This window comes from Thamnophis elegans, chromosome 3, assembly GCF_009769535.1.
Source record: "Thamnophis elegans isolate rThaEle1 chromosome 3, rThaEle1.pri, whole genome shotgun sequence".
NCBI classification, from domain to species: domain Eukaryota; kingdom Metazoa; phylum Chordata; class Lepidosauria; order Squamata; family Colubridae; genus Thamnophis; species Thamnophis elegans.
This window is the reverse complement of record NC_045543.1, coordinates 10,517,140-10,531,033: the sequence shown is the minus strand read 5'-3', so window position 1 is coordinate 10,531,033 and position 13,894 is coordinate 10,517,140. Positions and strand designations below refer to the sequence as shown.

At 42.5% G+C, this 13,894-nt stretch overlaps 1 protein-coding gene across 1 annotated transcript; it reads right to left on the bottom strand.

Annotated features, from left to right (window-relative positions):
- Positions 1–13,363: 13,363 nt before the first annotated feature.
- MSGN1 (mesogenin 1) lies at positions 13,364–13,894 on the bottom strand. The gene has a single exon (XM_032212988.1). It carries the CDS (start codon positions 13,892–13,894, stop codon positions 13,364–13,366), a length of 531 nt encoding a protein of 176 aa, XP_032068879.1.

Below are 13,894 nucleotides of genomic sequence, written 5' to 3'. Positions count from 1 at the left end.
GATTGGGCAAAAAGGGTGATTGGTCAGAGTCATTAACTGAGTTGCAGAGGATTAATTTCAATCGGCATCTCCCACTCCTATTCCAACATCTCAACCACTGCATCATGGAAGTTCTCAAGAACCAGATACCGTACATAGCAATAGCATTTAGACATATATACCGCTTCATACATCCCTCTCTAAGTGGTTTACAGAGTCAGCATATTACCCCCAACAATCTGGGTCTTCATTTTACCAACCTCGGAAGGATGGAAGGCTGAGTCAACCTTAAACCGGACAGGATCGAACTGCTGGCAATCGGCAGAATTAGCCTGCAATACTGCAATCTAACCGCTGCGCCACTTCATGCCATGAAGATAAGCCTAGCCGTGATTACTACAGTTTTCATGAGTGTTCTACATTAACTTCAGAACTGGAATGCTGAGGACGCTGAAAAATAAGTACTGTAGAAGATGGTAGCTTGTTTATGATCTTTCTGGAGACACCTGGTTGAGTGCACAGGTTGAAAGCTGGACCCTGTGACTTTTGATCCAATCGCAGCAGAGCTCACATTTGCCCACTTAGCAGAGGTGGGTTCCTAACGGTACTGGTTTTCCAGCCTGGGTCACTGCAACCGGCAGCAACCCAGGCCTGTCATGCCCTCAAATCAGTTCCCCGGTCTCTTCTTTGTGCGTGCACAAAACGCCCTCTCTCAGCAAACCGATAGTAAACCGGTTAGAAACCCATCACTGCCACTTAGGCCCTCAGAGACATCCTGAGATTAACCTCTCCAGCATCTGCTATATTTACTTCAGAGGTGGGTTCCTACCAGTTCGCACCTATTCGGTAGAACCGGTTTGTCAAATCTACCGAACCGGTTAGAAGAGGTTCCACCAGTGGACCCGGAAAGCAGGCCACACCTACAGAAGAGGTTCCAAAAATTTTTGAAACCCACCACTGGTCCTTGGATATGATTATTCTATACTATCATGCTCATATTTATAAAACTCAGTGCCTCTGTGAAAGGTAAGGATGACTACTGCGTTTGTGGTGCAATCAGAACATTGCGTGTGTTGAAGTTGTTTTAACGCAAACCAAAGATGCCTTTTAAAAAACAAGTTTACATCATATTCTTATGCATGCCAGTGCTGTGTGTGAGGTAATTTAAGGTGGTTCTGACAAGTGTCGTCGGCATCTTCATATCCGGTCACATGGGCGGCAAGACACTCCCATCCGATCACATGGGCAGCAAGCCACTCCCACAAAGGAGGCCACACCCACAGAGTAGGTTCGAACAATTTTTGAAACCCACCACTGATTTACTTCTATTCCAGTCACAACTTTGCAGTGATGAACCAGTCACAACTTTGCAGTGATGCATGGAATGGAAGGGAGAATGAAAGGCTCCTGCTGAAGAGAATAGCCTTAAAGTGTAGAAGGGATTCAGGAGGAAAAATCAATCTGCTTGCTATCGCTCCTGTTTCCCCACTCACTCCCACCCCACCTCCGCCAAAGATATCCCTGCCATAATAAGTTCTAAAAAGACTCCTGCCGAATTGCAAAGAGGGTTCTTTGTAGCAATGCTGGATTCATGTCATCTCACAACTGTTATCAAGGCAGCCTGGGACTATTGTGGCAGCATTCTCAGCATCAATCTGGAATACACAATGAGCTTTAAGTGCTGTACCGTTAGTTGAGAGACCAATTATGGTCCATTGCTATCATTGAGCAAAGCAATGTGAAACACTTGGATTTCTCTCACGTGGCAGAGATAGCATTCTTTTAGAAACATGCTACATTTTAGGGTTGCGGGAAAGAATTCTCCTCTTATAACTATAAACCCCTAAATGCATTTTGTGCTTTGCTATAAAAGGCACTTCACAATTCAAGAATCAGATGCCGAGTTCAGAGTTCAGAAACAGCCCTCAACTATGAAGAATAACTTTTTCTGAACTCTTCAAAAACAAGGGTGTGGTAAATTGAAAAGATTTTCTGGTCAATTTCAGCTGTATTTTCCACATAATACCTAGAATCTTTCAGACTTGACGTGCTATTTAGTTTCACATATATCTTTTGGGGGATGCAGTCTCATCACTTATTGATTTACTATTAGAGCTGCTTTTCCTTTAGAAGCTAAGGGCATTGTATGTAGCATTCTGTTCTACAAATTTTCTTCACAACAACTTGTGAAGATAGATTGGGCCAGTGGTGGGTTTCAAAAATTGTTCGAACCTACTCTGTGGGTGTGGCCTCCTTTGTGGGAGTGGCTTGCCGCCCATGTGACTGGATGGGAGTGGCTTGCCGCCCATGTGACCGGATATGAAGATGGTGACGACACTTGTCAGAACCACCTTAAATTACCTCACACACAGCACTGGCATGCATAAGAATATGATGTAAACTTGTTTTTTTAAAGGCATCTTTGGTTTGCGTTAAAACAACTTCAACACACGCAATGTTCTGATTGCACCACAAATGCAGTAGTCATCCTTACCTTTCACAGAGGCACTGAGTTTTATAAATATGAGCATGATAGTGTAGAATAATCATATCCAAGGACCAGTGGTGGGTTTTGGAATGCTGAAGGAGTATATTTTGCTTTGCCATGCACCAGCTTCTTGTTTATGTATTTATTTTTATTAAAGAAATGTTTAGATGGGACCTGGAACTTGGGGCACATCAGTGTTATAGCATCGGTACATAGCGGTGCCTGGAAGTGGCATATTGTTGATCCTCAACTTAATATGTAGCCTGATGCATTGTTGCATTTTGTTGTCATTCTGAAATTAAACTTGGATATGAAGGTGAATCCAAATATAATGTTAGGAATCTGAATAATAGGAATAACACTATAGACATGTGTTCTGACCCCCCTCATCCCACACCAACACACTCCAAGCGAAAGATAAGTTACGGCATTTAATTAACAGACAGGTAGGTCCTTGGCAGCAAACTGGCAGAGACAAGCTTGGGCAGCAATCCAGCACAGATAAGGCTTGGCAGCAATCCAGCCTGCCAAGCTCACAATACTGTTCTCCAATATTAGTTCCTGCATTGACTTCTGCAAAAGAGGTGTGTGCACAAGCAGTCCTTTTATAGTCTGGAGAGGAGCCTAATGACCACCAGCTGAGTGCAATTACCTCCTCTAATTGCGTAATTGTTCCTTACGCCTATTAGCACTCCGGTGCCAGGCATCTAGGAACAACTCCCTTGGCTCCTCCCCACTGCTGACGTCCAGATCACTCTCCCTTGTCTCCTCCCCACTGGTCCAAGGCTCAGGCGCCTCCTGGTGGCCAACCAGCCTCTCTGCACCCTGCTCAGAGTCGGAACCCTGTCCAGGGTCCTCCACATCCTCCAAAGCTGACTCATAGGGCCCCTCGCTGTCGGAGTCTGGTGGCAGCTCCAACGGCTCCTGCTGGGCCACAACAGACATGGTAGCATTTATTAAGGATATTCAAGAAACTTAAAACTCAGGTGATATAAGTATTATAACAGTTTATCCCCATTTTCATCCAGAGAATGTTGATATCCAAAGCATTGACTTATATTTTGTTCCATCATTAAGTACTGTACAACATTTTAGTGGGGACCAAATTTTTTCAGTAGCCCGTGTCTCCACTTTATAGGAGGTCATTCAAGTGGGCATGTTTAACTATAGAACCACTATCATCACTTTTTTTAATGTTTTTTATTTTGTGTATATATATATACATCAACAGCAATACATGAACAGTATCATATCACTTTCTTGTCCGTCTTTTGTCAAGTAATATTTTAACATTATAACCAATTAATACTACCAATCCTGTAACATAAATATCAATATACTATTGATTGTACGATGTAAACTCGTGAGAAATATACTTCTCTTGCCAGCCAGAACAACTGTAATGTTCTCAATAAACATCTCTTTCAGACTGCAGATTTTTTATCTTCGTCTTTTGAAAATAAGGTTCGGTCTTGTCTGGTCCTGGTATTGATTGGTTTAGGTTTCAAAGTGGGGAGATGGGCTGAAATCTTGAATTGCTGCTTATAAGCTGTGCGGCCAAAGAATGCAATGTAAAAAAAAAGTTTCAACTTATGCATTCTTTACCTTTGAACTGTCATAAAGAACAATATGAGAGAGTCCTACCTCTCATGCACGGGGTTAGGGACAGGATGGTATTGAACCATGCCTTTAGATGAGGCAGTGGGAATTAACAAGCTGCTACCGCAAAGCAGGAGATGAAGCCAGGGTGTGAAATTCTAGAGAACCTCCTGGGTCCTTTGAGATCTCCAGCCCTCTATGGCTCAGCAGTTCTGCTACAAAACCCATATTTAATTCCTGGGTGTATATCAGGGGTGGGTTTCTTGCCCCGTTCCAACCGGTTCGGTTGGAACGGGGCCGGCGGCGTCCTCGTGCACGCGTGCGGTGCACGCATGCGTACTAGCGTCTGCATGATGCTCCAGCTGCTCCTGGAGGATCGCGCAGGCGCTGTATGCGTCCTGTGCATGCGTGGAAGCGCAGAACTCGTCAAAACCGGGTAAGGACCACGGGCGGGCGGGTGGGCCGTTCGCCGTTCCTGGAAGTTACTTACTTCCGGGTTCGCCGACCAACCGGTTCGCAGGGACCGCCGCGAACCGGTTGAAACCCACCCCTGGTGTATATATACATTTGTAATTAGATTTAGAATTCTTTATTGGCCAACTGTGATTGGATACACAATGAATTTGTCTCTGGTGGGTAATCTCTCTGTGTACATACAAGCAACAGGTAATAAATCATCAAAATCATATGATTATGACCATGTATGCTTCACCTTTCTTTATAAAACTGAGTGACTTTCAAAAAACTGGATGATATGCCATAATTTAGTAAAAGGATAGTCCATCTAAGTAAAATTAACTGCTAAGAAATACCACCTTGAGTTTTTGCTCTTTTATATATTCAAATGAATGGAGGGGGGAGCAGCAAAACATATGCTGCCCTTAACCTTGACTGAAAGAGTCTTCTTTTCCATTTATTCTTGTCTGGTTTATTTTTGTGTTCTCCAACTGTCAATTTTTTAATTGTTTCAACGTAGTGATTTTTGTTTTTAATCTGCTTGTTGTTGCCTAGAATCACTGTAACTTTAGAAATTAATTAACAAAAAAAAATCAGTTTTGAGAAATGAGAGGATTTACAACGCTATGCTGAGTTTTTACATTTTTATTTTTACATTGTTATTTGTAAATTTTGCAACAGAATCCAGTGATGTAATGCCAACATACATCATTAATAAACATACACAGGACCTGTTACACACACAAGATTATTGGTCCTGGTTTTGGGACATCAACATTGGGCCCATTTTTCAAACTAATACAAACTTCATCGGTCACTTCACTGATACCTTTCAGATACACTGGACTACAATTTGCAATATCTTCCGGCCATAATATTTGTTGGCTATCAAGCTGGAGAAGGAAGCTATTTGCAAGAACATTACTATCTTCTCATTCTGTAGTATTACAAAATGAATCACTATAAATTAACATATTTTCTTTTTTTAATCTGCAGTATCACAGCCTTCTGGTTTCTAGCCTGGTGCTGGAAATATTGGCCTAATGCTATAAAATTATCTTTCTTGCTACTCAGTGAAGACTGAAATATATATAAAACAGAGGTGGGTTCCTACCAGTTCGCACCAGTTTGGTACAACTGGTTCATCAAATTACTGAACCGGTTAGAAGAGGTTCCACTAGTGGACCCAGAAAGCAGGCCACACCTACAGAAGAGGTTCCAAAAATTTTTGAAACCCACCACTGACACACACACACACACACACACACACACACACACAGATAGACAGACAGACAGACAGACTCACACAGAGAGAGAAAGAGAAAGAATGGAAGAAAGAAAGAAAAAAAGAAAGAAAAAGTGAGAGATGAAAGGAAAAAGGGACAGAGAGACAAAAGGAAGGAGAGAGAGAGAGAGAGAGAGAACACATGGCTGGCAAGCCACTCCCACAAAGGTGGCCACACCCACAGAGTAGGTTCGAAAAATTTTTGAAACCCACCACTGATATAAAACCATCTATACGCGGGGGATATTCTGAAAACAGAGCCATGAACTACCAGCACCATTCAGCCCTCACAGTGTGTGTCAGTGAACCTACAATTTGGGAGGGGTGGGGGTGGGGGTGGGGGTGGAGCAGGATCTTGAACAAAACCTGGCTGAATGTAAGCAGGGCTTGATTGGTGAAATTACAAAATGGCAATTATGGAGAAAATCCACAAATAACATTAAGACTACCTCTCTCCATCCCTCCCTCCCCCCCCTCTCTGCAGTTTCTTCTGGTGTGTGTCTCTACAACAATCTTAATGATTTCACAGCCATCTCATTGCTTTTGCCTAATCATCATTGGCTAGGAAGCCTCCATGTGATATTTCGTTAAGTCTCATTAGAGGAGATTGTAAACTAATTCAGAGAAAATGAGAGAGAATATTTTGGGTGATAAGAGTTCTTCTGCTTTCTCCTTGCAATTAAGTTGACACTTGTAAAAATCCCAGCTGGCATCATTATTTTCATTGTCGTACAATTGGTCATTAACTGTTACAGATGGTTCCTCAGCCAACTTTAGTTTTAGGAGGAGTTTTGCAAATCAACAGAGCTCCTGATACTGCAGTGTGTGAGTGTGTGTGTGTGTGTTGTTTGTATATGATACTTGCCAATAAAAATAGAAATCCTATTCTAAATGCAGTGCAAGATGATGTCCCTAGATTATGAACATAAATAAGATGTACTACCCGGTAACTTAGTGTAAAAAAAATCTCAGGTGAAGTGTTAACTGCCATCATATAACACTTCGCTGCTATCTCTTATGAAGATGCTATTTGGACCGTTGCTGGAGCCTTGGAAAACAATATCCAATCCTGGTGGAAATTAGAAATGCATTCCAGAAGCAAAATGACAGAAGTTGAACCTGGAATACATTACTTTTTTTGTGCTAAAGGAAATACCTAATTAAATTAAGTAAAGGAGATAACTTAAAGGAGATACAATTAAAGCTATTTAATTGTAACAGTAAAATATAACATGAACTGAACTTTTAAAAGATGACAAGAAGGAAGGAAGGAAGGAAGGAAGGAAGGGAGGGAGCGAGGTAGGAAGGAAGCAAGGAAGGGAAAAGAGGAAGGAAGGAAGGGAAAAGAGGAAGGAAGGAAAACGGTGCAAGGAAAAAATGAGAGGGAGACAATAAAAAAGAAAGAACGAAGTAAAAGCAATATATAAAGAAGTTATTTCCAACTTCCACCACAAGTATAAACAAGCTTAGTGATTTTTCATCCCCTCTCTGTTTACCAACAATTATCTCTTCTTTAAAAACAGATCCCCAAAGCATCATTTTTAAACTGACTTTCCCATTGGGAGGGATATGGGGCTCCCCCCAGAGGGCACTTTGGGTAATTTCAGACAAAGGCACCAGTAGCTTCCCTTTCTGTGGCTGAGGGAAGTGGGGGAGAGGTGCCATTTCTGTTTTTCTTTTGGAAATGTTTGTAAAGGGCCAGTTGTTTAAAGGGCCTTCTACAGCTATTGGACTGTGCATCCCATCTTCCCCAGCCAGTCCAACAATATGTCTGGAAAGCCCCAGGAAAAGATGGGGTTCAAACTGACAGCAAGGCTTCTCTCTGATGACCTTTTCTTATTTAAGCTTTTAGAAAGTCGGGGGGGGGGAGGGAGTCAGGGAGACAACTTGCCCCTTGAGGGGTCCTTTCAGGCTCACTTTCAGATTAATTCAACCCTTCCCAAAAAAACAGGGATACATCGCTCTTTGTGTTATGGTTCATGTGGAGGGGTGAAAGGCTAAGCAGAGAGACCACCACACCTGCTGTTTTGGCAATTGTCACTCCTCCCCACCCACCTAGGAACACAAAGCATGTTCCATCCTCCTTGAAATCTTTATTAAATCAAGCAAGCTATCTTGGAGGGGTTGTTTTTTTCTTCATTCTTTCTTAATTCCCTCCCTCCACTCAGCTTTGCAGGTTTTATGTGTTTTCTAGTATTTTGATGCCCACCTGCCAGAGGTGGGTTCCTACCAGTTCGCACCTATTCGGTAGAACCGGTTTGTCAAATCTACCGAACCGGTTAGAAGAGGTTCCACCAGTGGACCCGGAAAGCAGGCCACACCTACAGAAGAGGTTCCAAAATTTTTTGAAACCCACCACTGGCAAGGATCTTGTAACTTGACAGCTTTAAGACTTGCATGCTTCAATGCCAGAGTTTCTGAATAGCTACTTGGACCGACCTAAGTACTAATTCATAATTTCATATCCGGTCACATGGGTGGCAAGCCACTCCCATTTAGTCACATGGGTGGCAAGCCACTCCCACAAAGGAGGCCACACCCACAGAGTAGGTTCGAACAATTTTTGAAACCCACCACTGGTTTGAAAGTACTGTAGTTTAAGTGTGTGCATTGTTCTAATTCTTGACATTTGTATTGTTTTATTATTGTATTTTCCCTACATAATCACTTTTAATAAAATACAAGCTAGAATAAGTTATAAACAAATCAATATGACTCCCCCCGCCTTCCCTGCAACCTTTACTGAAATGTTGGCCAAATCTAACATTATTCCAAATGCTTAGAATTATGTGACGGAAAGGGACCTTAGAGGTCTTGTAGTCCCACCCTCTGTCCAAAGTAGGATTTCTTAGACCAGTGTTTCCCAACCTTGGCAACTTGAAGATGTCCGGACTTCAACTCCCAGAATTCCCCAGCCAGCATTCGCTGGCTGGGGAATTCTGGGAGTTGAAGTCCAGACATCTTCAAGTTGCCAAGGTTGAGAAACACTGTCTTAGACCAACCCGGACAAATGATTGCCCAATCTTTTCTTGTAAACCTCCAATGCTGGAGCATCCACAACTCCATGAGGCAAGCTATTCCATTGACTAATCTTTCTTGCTGTCAGGAAATTCCTCCTCATTTCCAGGTTGAATCTCCCTTTGATGAGTTTCCACCCATCAGGATGGTTAGTAAAGCAACTCCCTCTTCCCTGTGACATTCCTCCAAGTATTAGCAATAGCAATAGCAGTTAAGACTTATATACCGCTTCATAGGGCTTTCAGTCCTCTCTAAGCGGTTTACAGAGTCAGCATATCGCCCCCAAGAACAATCCGAGTCCTCATTTTACCCACCTCGGAAGGATGGAAGGCTGAGTCAACCCTGAGCTGGTGAGATTTGAACAGCTGAAGTAGCCTGCAGTGCTGCATTTAACCACTGCGCCACCTGGGCTCTATTTAGTATTGGAAGACTGCTTTCATTTCTCCCTTGAGCCTTCTCTTCATTAGTCTAAACATATCTAGTTCCCTTAACCATTAATTCTATGATTTAGCCTCAAGATCCTCTTTCATCATCTTTGTTGCTCTTCTCTGCACTCTTTCTAGATGTCTGTGTGTGTGTGTGTTTTGTGTGTGTGCGCGCGCAGCTTCCCCTGCTTAGCCCTTCACTCCTCTTCATGACTACCAACACCCCCCTCAAAAGTAGATTTGAATTCTATGGAGATAAGTTTCACTGGCAGGTGCAATTCCTTAGATATAGTGAAAAATTTTGTGTGTGTAACCATCCTTCAAATTCATTTCTTGGTTCACCACCATAACCCCAACTCACTAATATCCTGAGAATAAATCCCATACCGAATGGAAAAGTCAGAGTGGGAAGGAGTGACGGTAGCCCCCCTTTCTTTAAACCTATTCTTTTTAATTCAAAACGTTTGCAATTAACACATGAAAGGAGGAAAATACAAAAACATACCCATTCTATCTATATAAGAAAAAGTAAAAAGAAAGTTAAATAAATAACCCCAAACTGTTGACCATGCAATTGGATGTGCTAGTAGTGCAAATCAGACACTCTGGAAAACCTAGCCCTCTGTGCCATTATTTCTAATCATTCTTTTTTCATCTCGCGCCATGGACTGAATAATGTGGGACTACTGTTTGTTCTGTTCCAGGGAAAGGGTGAACTTCCTTTCTTTTATTTTTCACTTTCCACCTGCATTGCAGCAGCACACCAGTTCTTCTTTCTCCTGTTTTGGTTGCTATGAGAGGGTGGGAGAAGGGAAGGGGAGGTCGTGTGCAATCTATTTTCTATCAAAATTGATAATGTACATTTTCTCTTTTTCTTTTTACCTTGTGATGTACAATAGGTAGCCTTTGGCATTGATTTCCTGAATGTTATGTCGAATTAAGATCTCGTCGCTCTGCTTCTGAAGCAGCACTCTCCCTCCATGTGATGGAACAACACACAGCTTTTCCAAAAAAGAAAATAGCCTCTTTGCTAAGGGCATGATTTTGGAAATGAAAGCTGGCTGTTAGGCGAAGGAGAATTTCTGCATTGTAATGACAGGTTTTAGGCCATTGCAGAGCTTTGCTATCCCTTGAAATCATTTATCAAGGCTAAGAGAGTATATGATGTTTTATTTAAGAAGACAAAACCTTTCTGTTCTTTCTTTTATTCTCTCCAGCTGATTATGCTCGTCCCCAAAGCCCTGAGATACTTTTGAAATATACATGAATAAAACATGATTTGTGAGTATGCAAATCTACTTTCCTCCCCTTCATTTGTAATACTGTAGAAAACTTGCCAGCATGTTCTCTGGAAAAATAACAGTCACATTCAGAGGGGAACCAAAAGATCGGAGTTTAGATACACTATACTTTAAATGCAGCATCACAAATCTCAGCATCTCCTGATATCTCAGCCCAGACTACTCAGGATGGCTTGGGAGGGGAATAGCTTATTTTGTTATCATGCTGAAAGTTTGTTATCTCTCAAAGTGAGATGTGTGTGATGAACTCCCTAGGCAATGTGCTGCTGCCAAATCAGCTGGACAGATACCGTCTATCAAGGGAGCCCTGCTCACTCAGCAATGGACAGATTGAACTCAAGAGCAGGAAAACCGCTCTCTGGCATTTAACACATGCATGTGCAGTCTAACATATCCTCAAGCATAAAGAAAATATGCTGAATGTGTGCCTTACAACTAATAAGGCAGCAACCAAATTACCCGGATAGGGCTGCTTCGGATTTGATAACGCCCCTGTTCAAAAGCATTTTCATCTAAGAATGGTGTGCAATCAATGTGTCATTGCCCATAAGGTTCCACTGTGCATGGCATATATATATCCTCGCATAAGGAGTCACAATTTGTCTGCACATGAGCTGAAAACATAACATATTGATTTGGATTTGTTTCCCCTACAGAAGCATTTCAAATGAATTTGTACAATCGACTTCTATCATGCTACAAACATCTGGGGTATTGTAACCAGCTATTGGGCAAACACTTAGGTTTATAGATCAATGTGTATAACACTTGGTAGGGGGGGGGGGAATAAATAGTTGAGGATAATTTCCACTGAAGTCAATGATTTTTTCCCCAGTCATGATTAAGTTCATTGCTTTCATTGGGATTAATCCTAGTTGGACTATATCCAATTTAGGACGCTGAAAGCATGTCCCTTATATGGATTATCTATATTTACAAACAATTTTTTTTTAAAAAAAAACATCAGCCCACCCACAACTTACTTTCCCCTGGCTCTGATGATTGAGAGATTCGGCAACCCCCTATTATCAATTTAAAAATAGTTCTATATTTACAAAATCAGTAAATGCATATACATTAAAACTAACCTCCATGTTATGAAGAGAACCGATTTGGGCCAGACTGATGATGTCCCATACTAAAAAAACACAGTGATTATTATTTGATCCAAAATGCAATTTACATCTACGTAAACTCAATTACGCTGGGCTCGTAACACAAGTAGCTCCAATCAGAAACCAACTTTTGGATACATTTTAGGATTCTTCCCATTGAAACTTGAAATGTACCATAGTGTATAAGCATAAAAATATTCTTGCTGATATAAAGTGCCTCCCAACCAACAGACATAACTAAAAAATACATAAGAGATATGAGAAATTTTTTTTTTCTTTTAAGAAATCCATTGATTGCCACTTCAAGACATTCCCAATTAGATGAAATTTGGCACACTAACAATTTCATTTTTTTAGTCCCACCAACAGTATGTTTGATTCAATGTCTGTCCAGCATGAGCTGGGCTCATAACACGAGTAGCTCCAATCAGAACCAACTTTTGGATACATTTTAGGATTCTTCCCATTGAAGCTTGAAGCATAAAAATATTCTTGCTGATATAAAGTGCCTCCCAACCAAGAGACATAACTAAAAAATACATGAGAGATATGAGAAATATTTTTTTTTCTTTTAAGAAATCCATTGATTGCCACTTCAAGACATTCCCAATTAGATGAAATTTGGCACACTAACAATTTCATTTTTTTAGTCCCATCAACAGTATGTTTGATTCAATGTCTGTCCAGCATGAGCTGGGCTCGTAACACGAGTAGCTCCAATCAGAACCAACTTTTGGATACATTTTAGGATTCTTCCCACTGAAACTTGAAATGTACCATAGTGTATAAGCATAAAAATATTCTTGCTGATATAAAGTGCCTCCCAACCAAGAGACATAACTAAAAAATACATAAGAGATATGAGAAATTTTTTTTTAAAGAAATCCATTGATTTGCCACTTCAAGACATTCCCAATTAGATGAAATTTGGCACACTAACAATTTCATTTTTTTAGTCCCATCAACAGTATGTTTGATTCAATGTCTGTCCAGCATGAGCCTTCTATGCAGCATCCCCAAATTCCACAAACTCTTGTTATGAACTACCCCTTAGAACAACAGATTGACCCAAATTGTCTTTTGAACAAGTCCATAATTGTCCATCTCTGGGGAAACTGGTAACGGGCCAGTTGAAAGCAAAGTAGGAGCAGCCCTTGGATGGGAGACCACGAGGAAATCCCAGGATGGATGGGATCAAAATGTCAGCGGAAAAAGACACATCCCCAGAAGAAAGCAACTGGCAAACCGCTTTTTTTTTCCCCGGTACTGTCCCCTACAAAGCCGCCTGCCTGTCCTCCCACTGGGGAAAGGGGTTTTGACCCACATTTGTTCGGTAAAAATGTCACTTAAAAAAAAAAAAAAAGGAGGAGAAGGCTGTCAAGTGGAAGTGGGGTGGGTGGAGGGAGAAAGGATCGGATAGATAGGCTTCTGCCTTCCAGAGAGGGCATAATGAGCCGAGGTGGCGCAGTGGTTAAAGGCAGCACTGCAGGCTACTGCTAGATCAGCAGTTCAGCGGTTCAAATCTCACCGGCTCAGGGTTGACTCAGCCTTCCATCCTTCCGAGGTGGGTAAAATGAGGACCCGGATTGTTGGGGGCAATATGCTGACTCTCTGTAAACCGCTTAGAGAGGGCTGAAAGCCCTATGAAGCGGTAGATAAGTCTACTGCTATTGCTATAATAAGCTCCCCCAAAGCCTTCAAGGCATTTGTCCTTGCTTGACGGTGTTGAGCAAATCCGTGAGTTCCCCGATGTACTTGATGGTGTATTTCAGCGTCTGTATCTTGGTGAGCGGCTGGCCCCGCTGCGTGTACACGGGCGGCAGGTAATTGCGCAGCGTGTGCAAGGCTTCGGCCAGCGTCCTCATGCGGAGCTTCTCCCTCTCGCTGGCCTTTCGCCTCCGCTGCACCGACATCCGCCCTTTGGGCCCTTTGTGACTTTGGCCCTGCCCGGCCCGCGAAAGATAAACGGAGGGGAACTCCCCGAGCGGGTAGCCTCCCAGGCTGCTCCCGGCTTCGCTCCCGTCGCCGGGACCGCAGGGCACGTCCACCAGCAGGGGATAAGGCGAAGAGGCGTACGAGTCGAAGGACGGCGACGGGGAGAGGCTTGGCGCCGGCGAGCTCTGGCACAGCTCCAGGGAGCCGCCGCCGACGCCGCCGCTGCCCTTCCAGTCCCAGGAAGAGGAGGAAGGGGAGGAGGAGGAGAAGAAAGGCGGGGGATCGGCGTCCAT

Coding starts and splice junctions, on each gene's coding strand:
- MSGN1 (XM_032212988.1), bottom strand. CDS start 13,894: ATGGACGCCGATCCCCCGCCTTTCTTCTCCTCCTCCTCCCCTTCCTCC.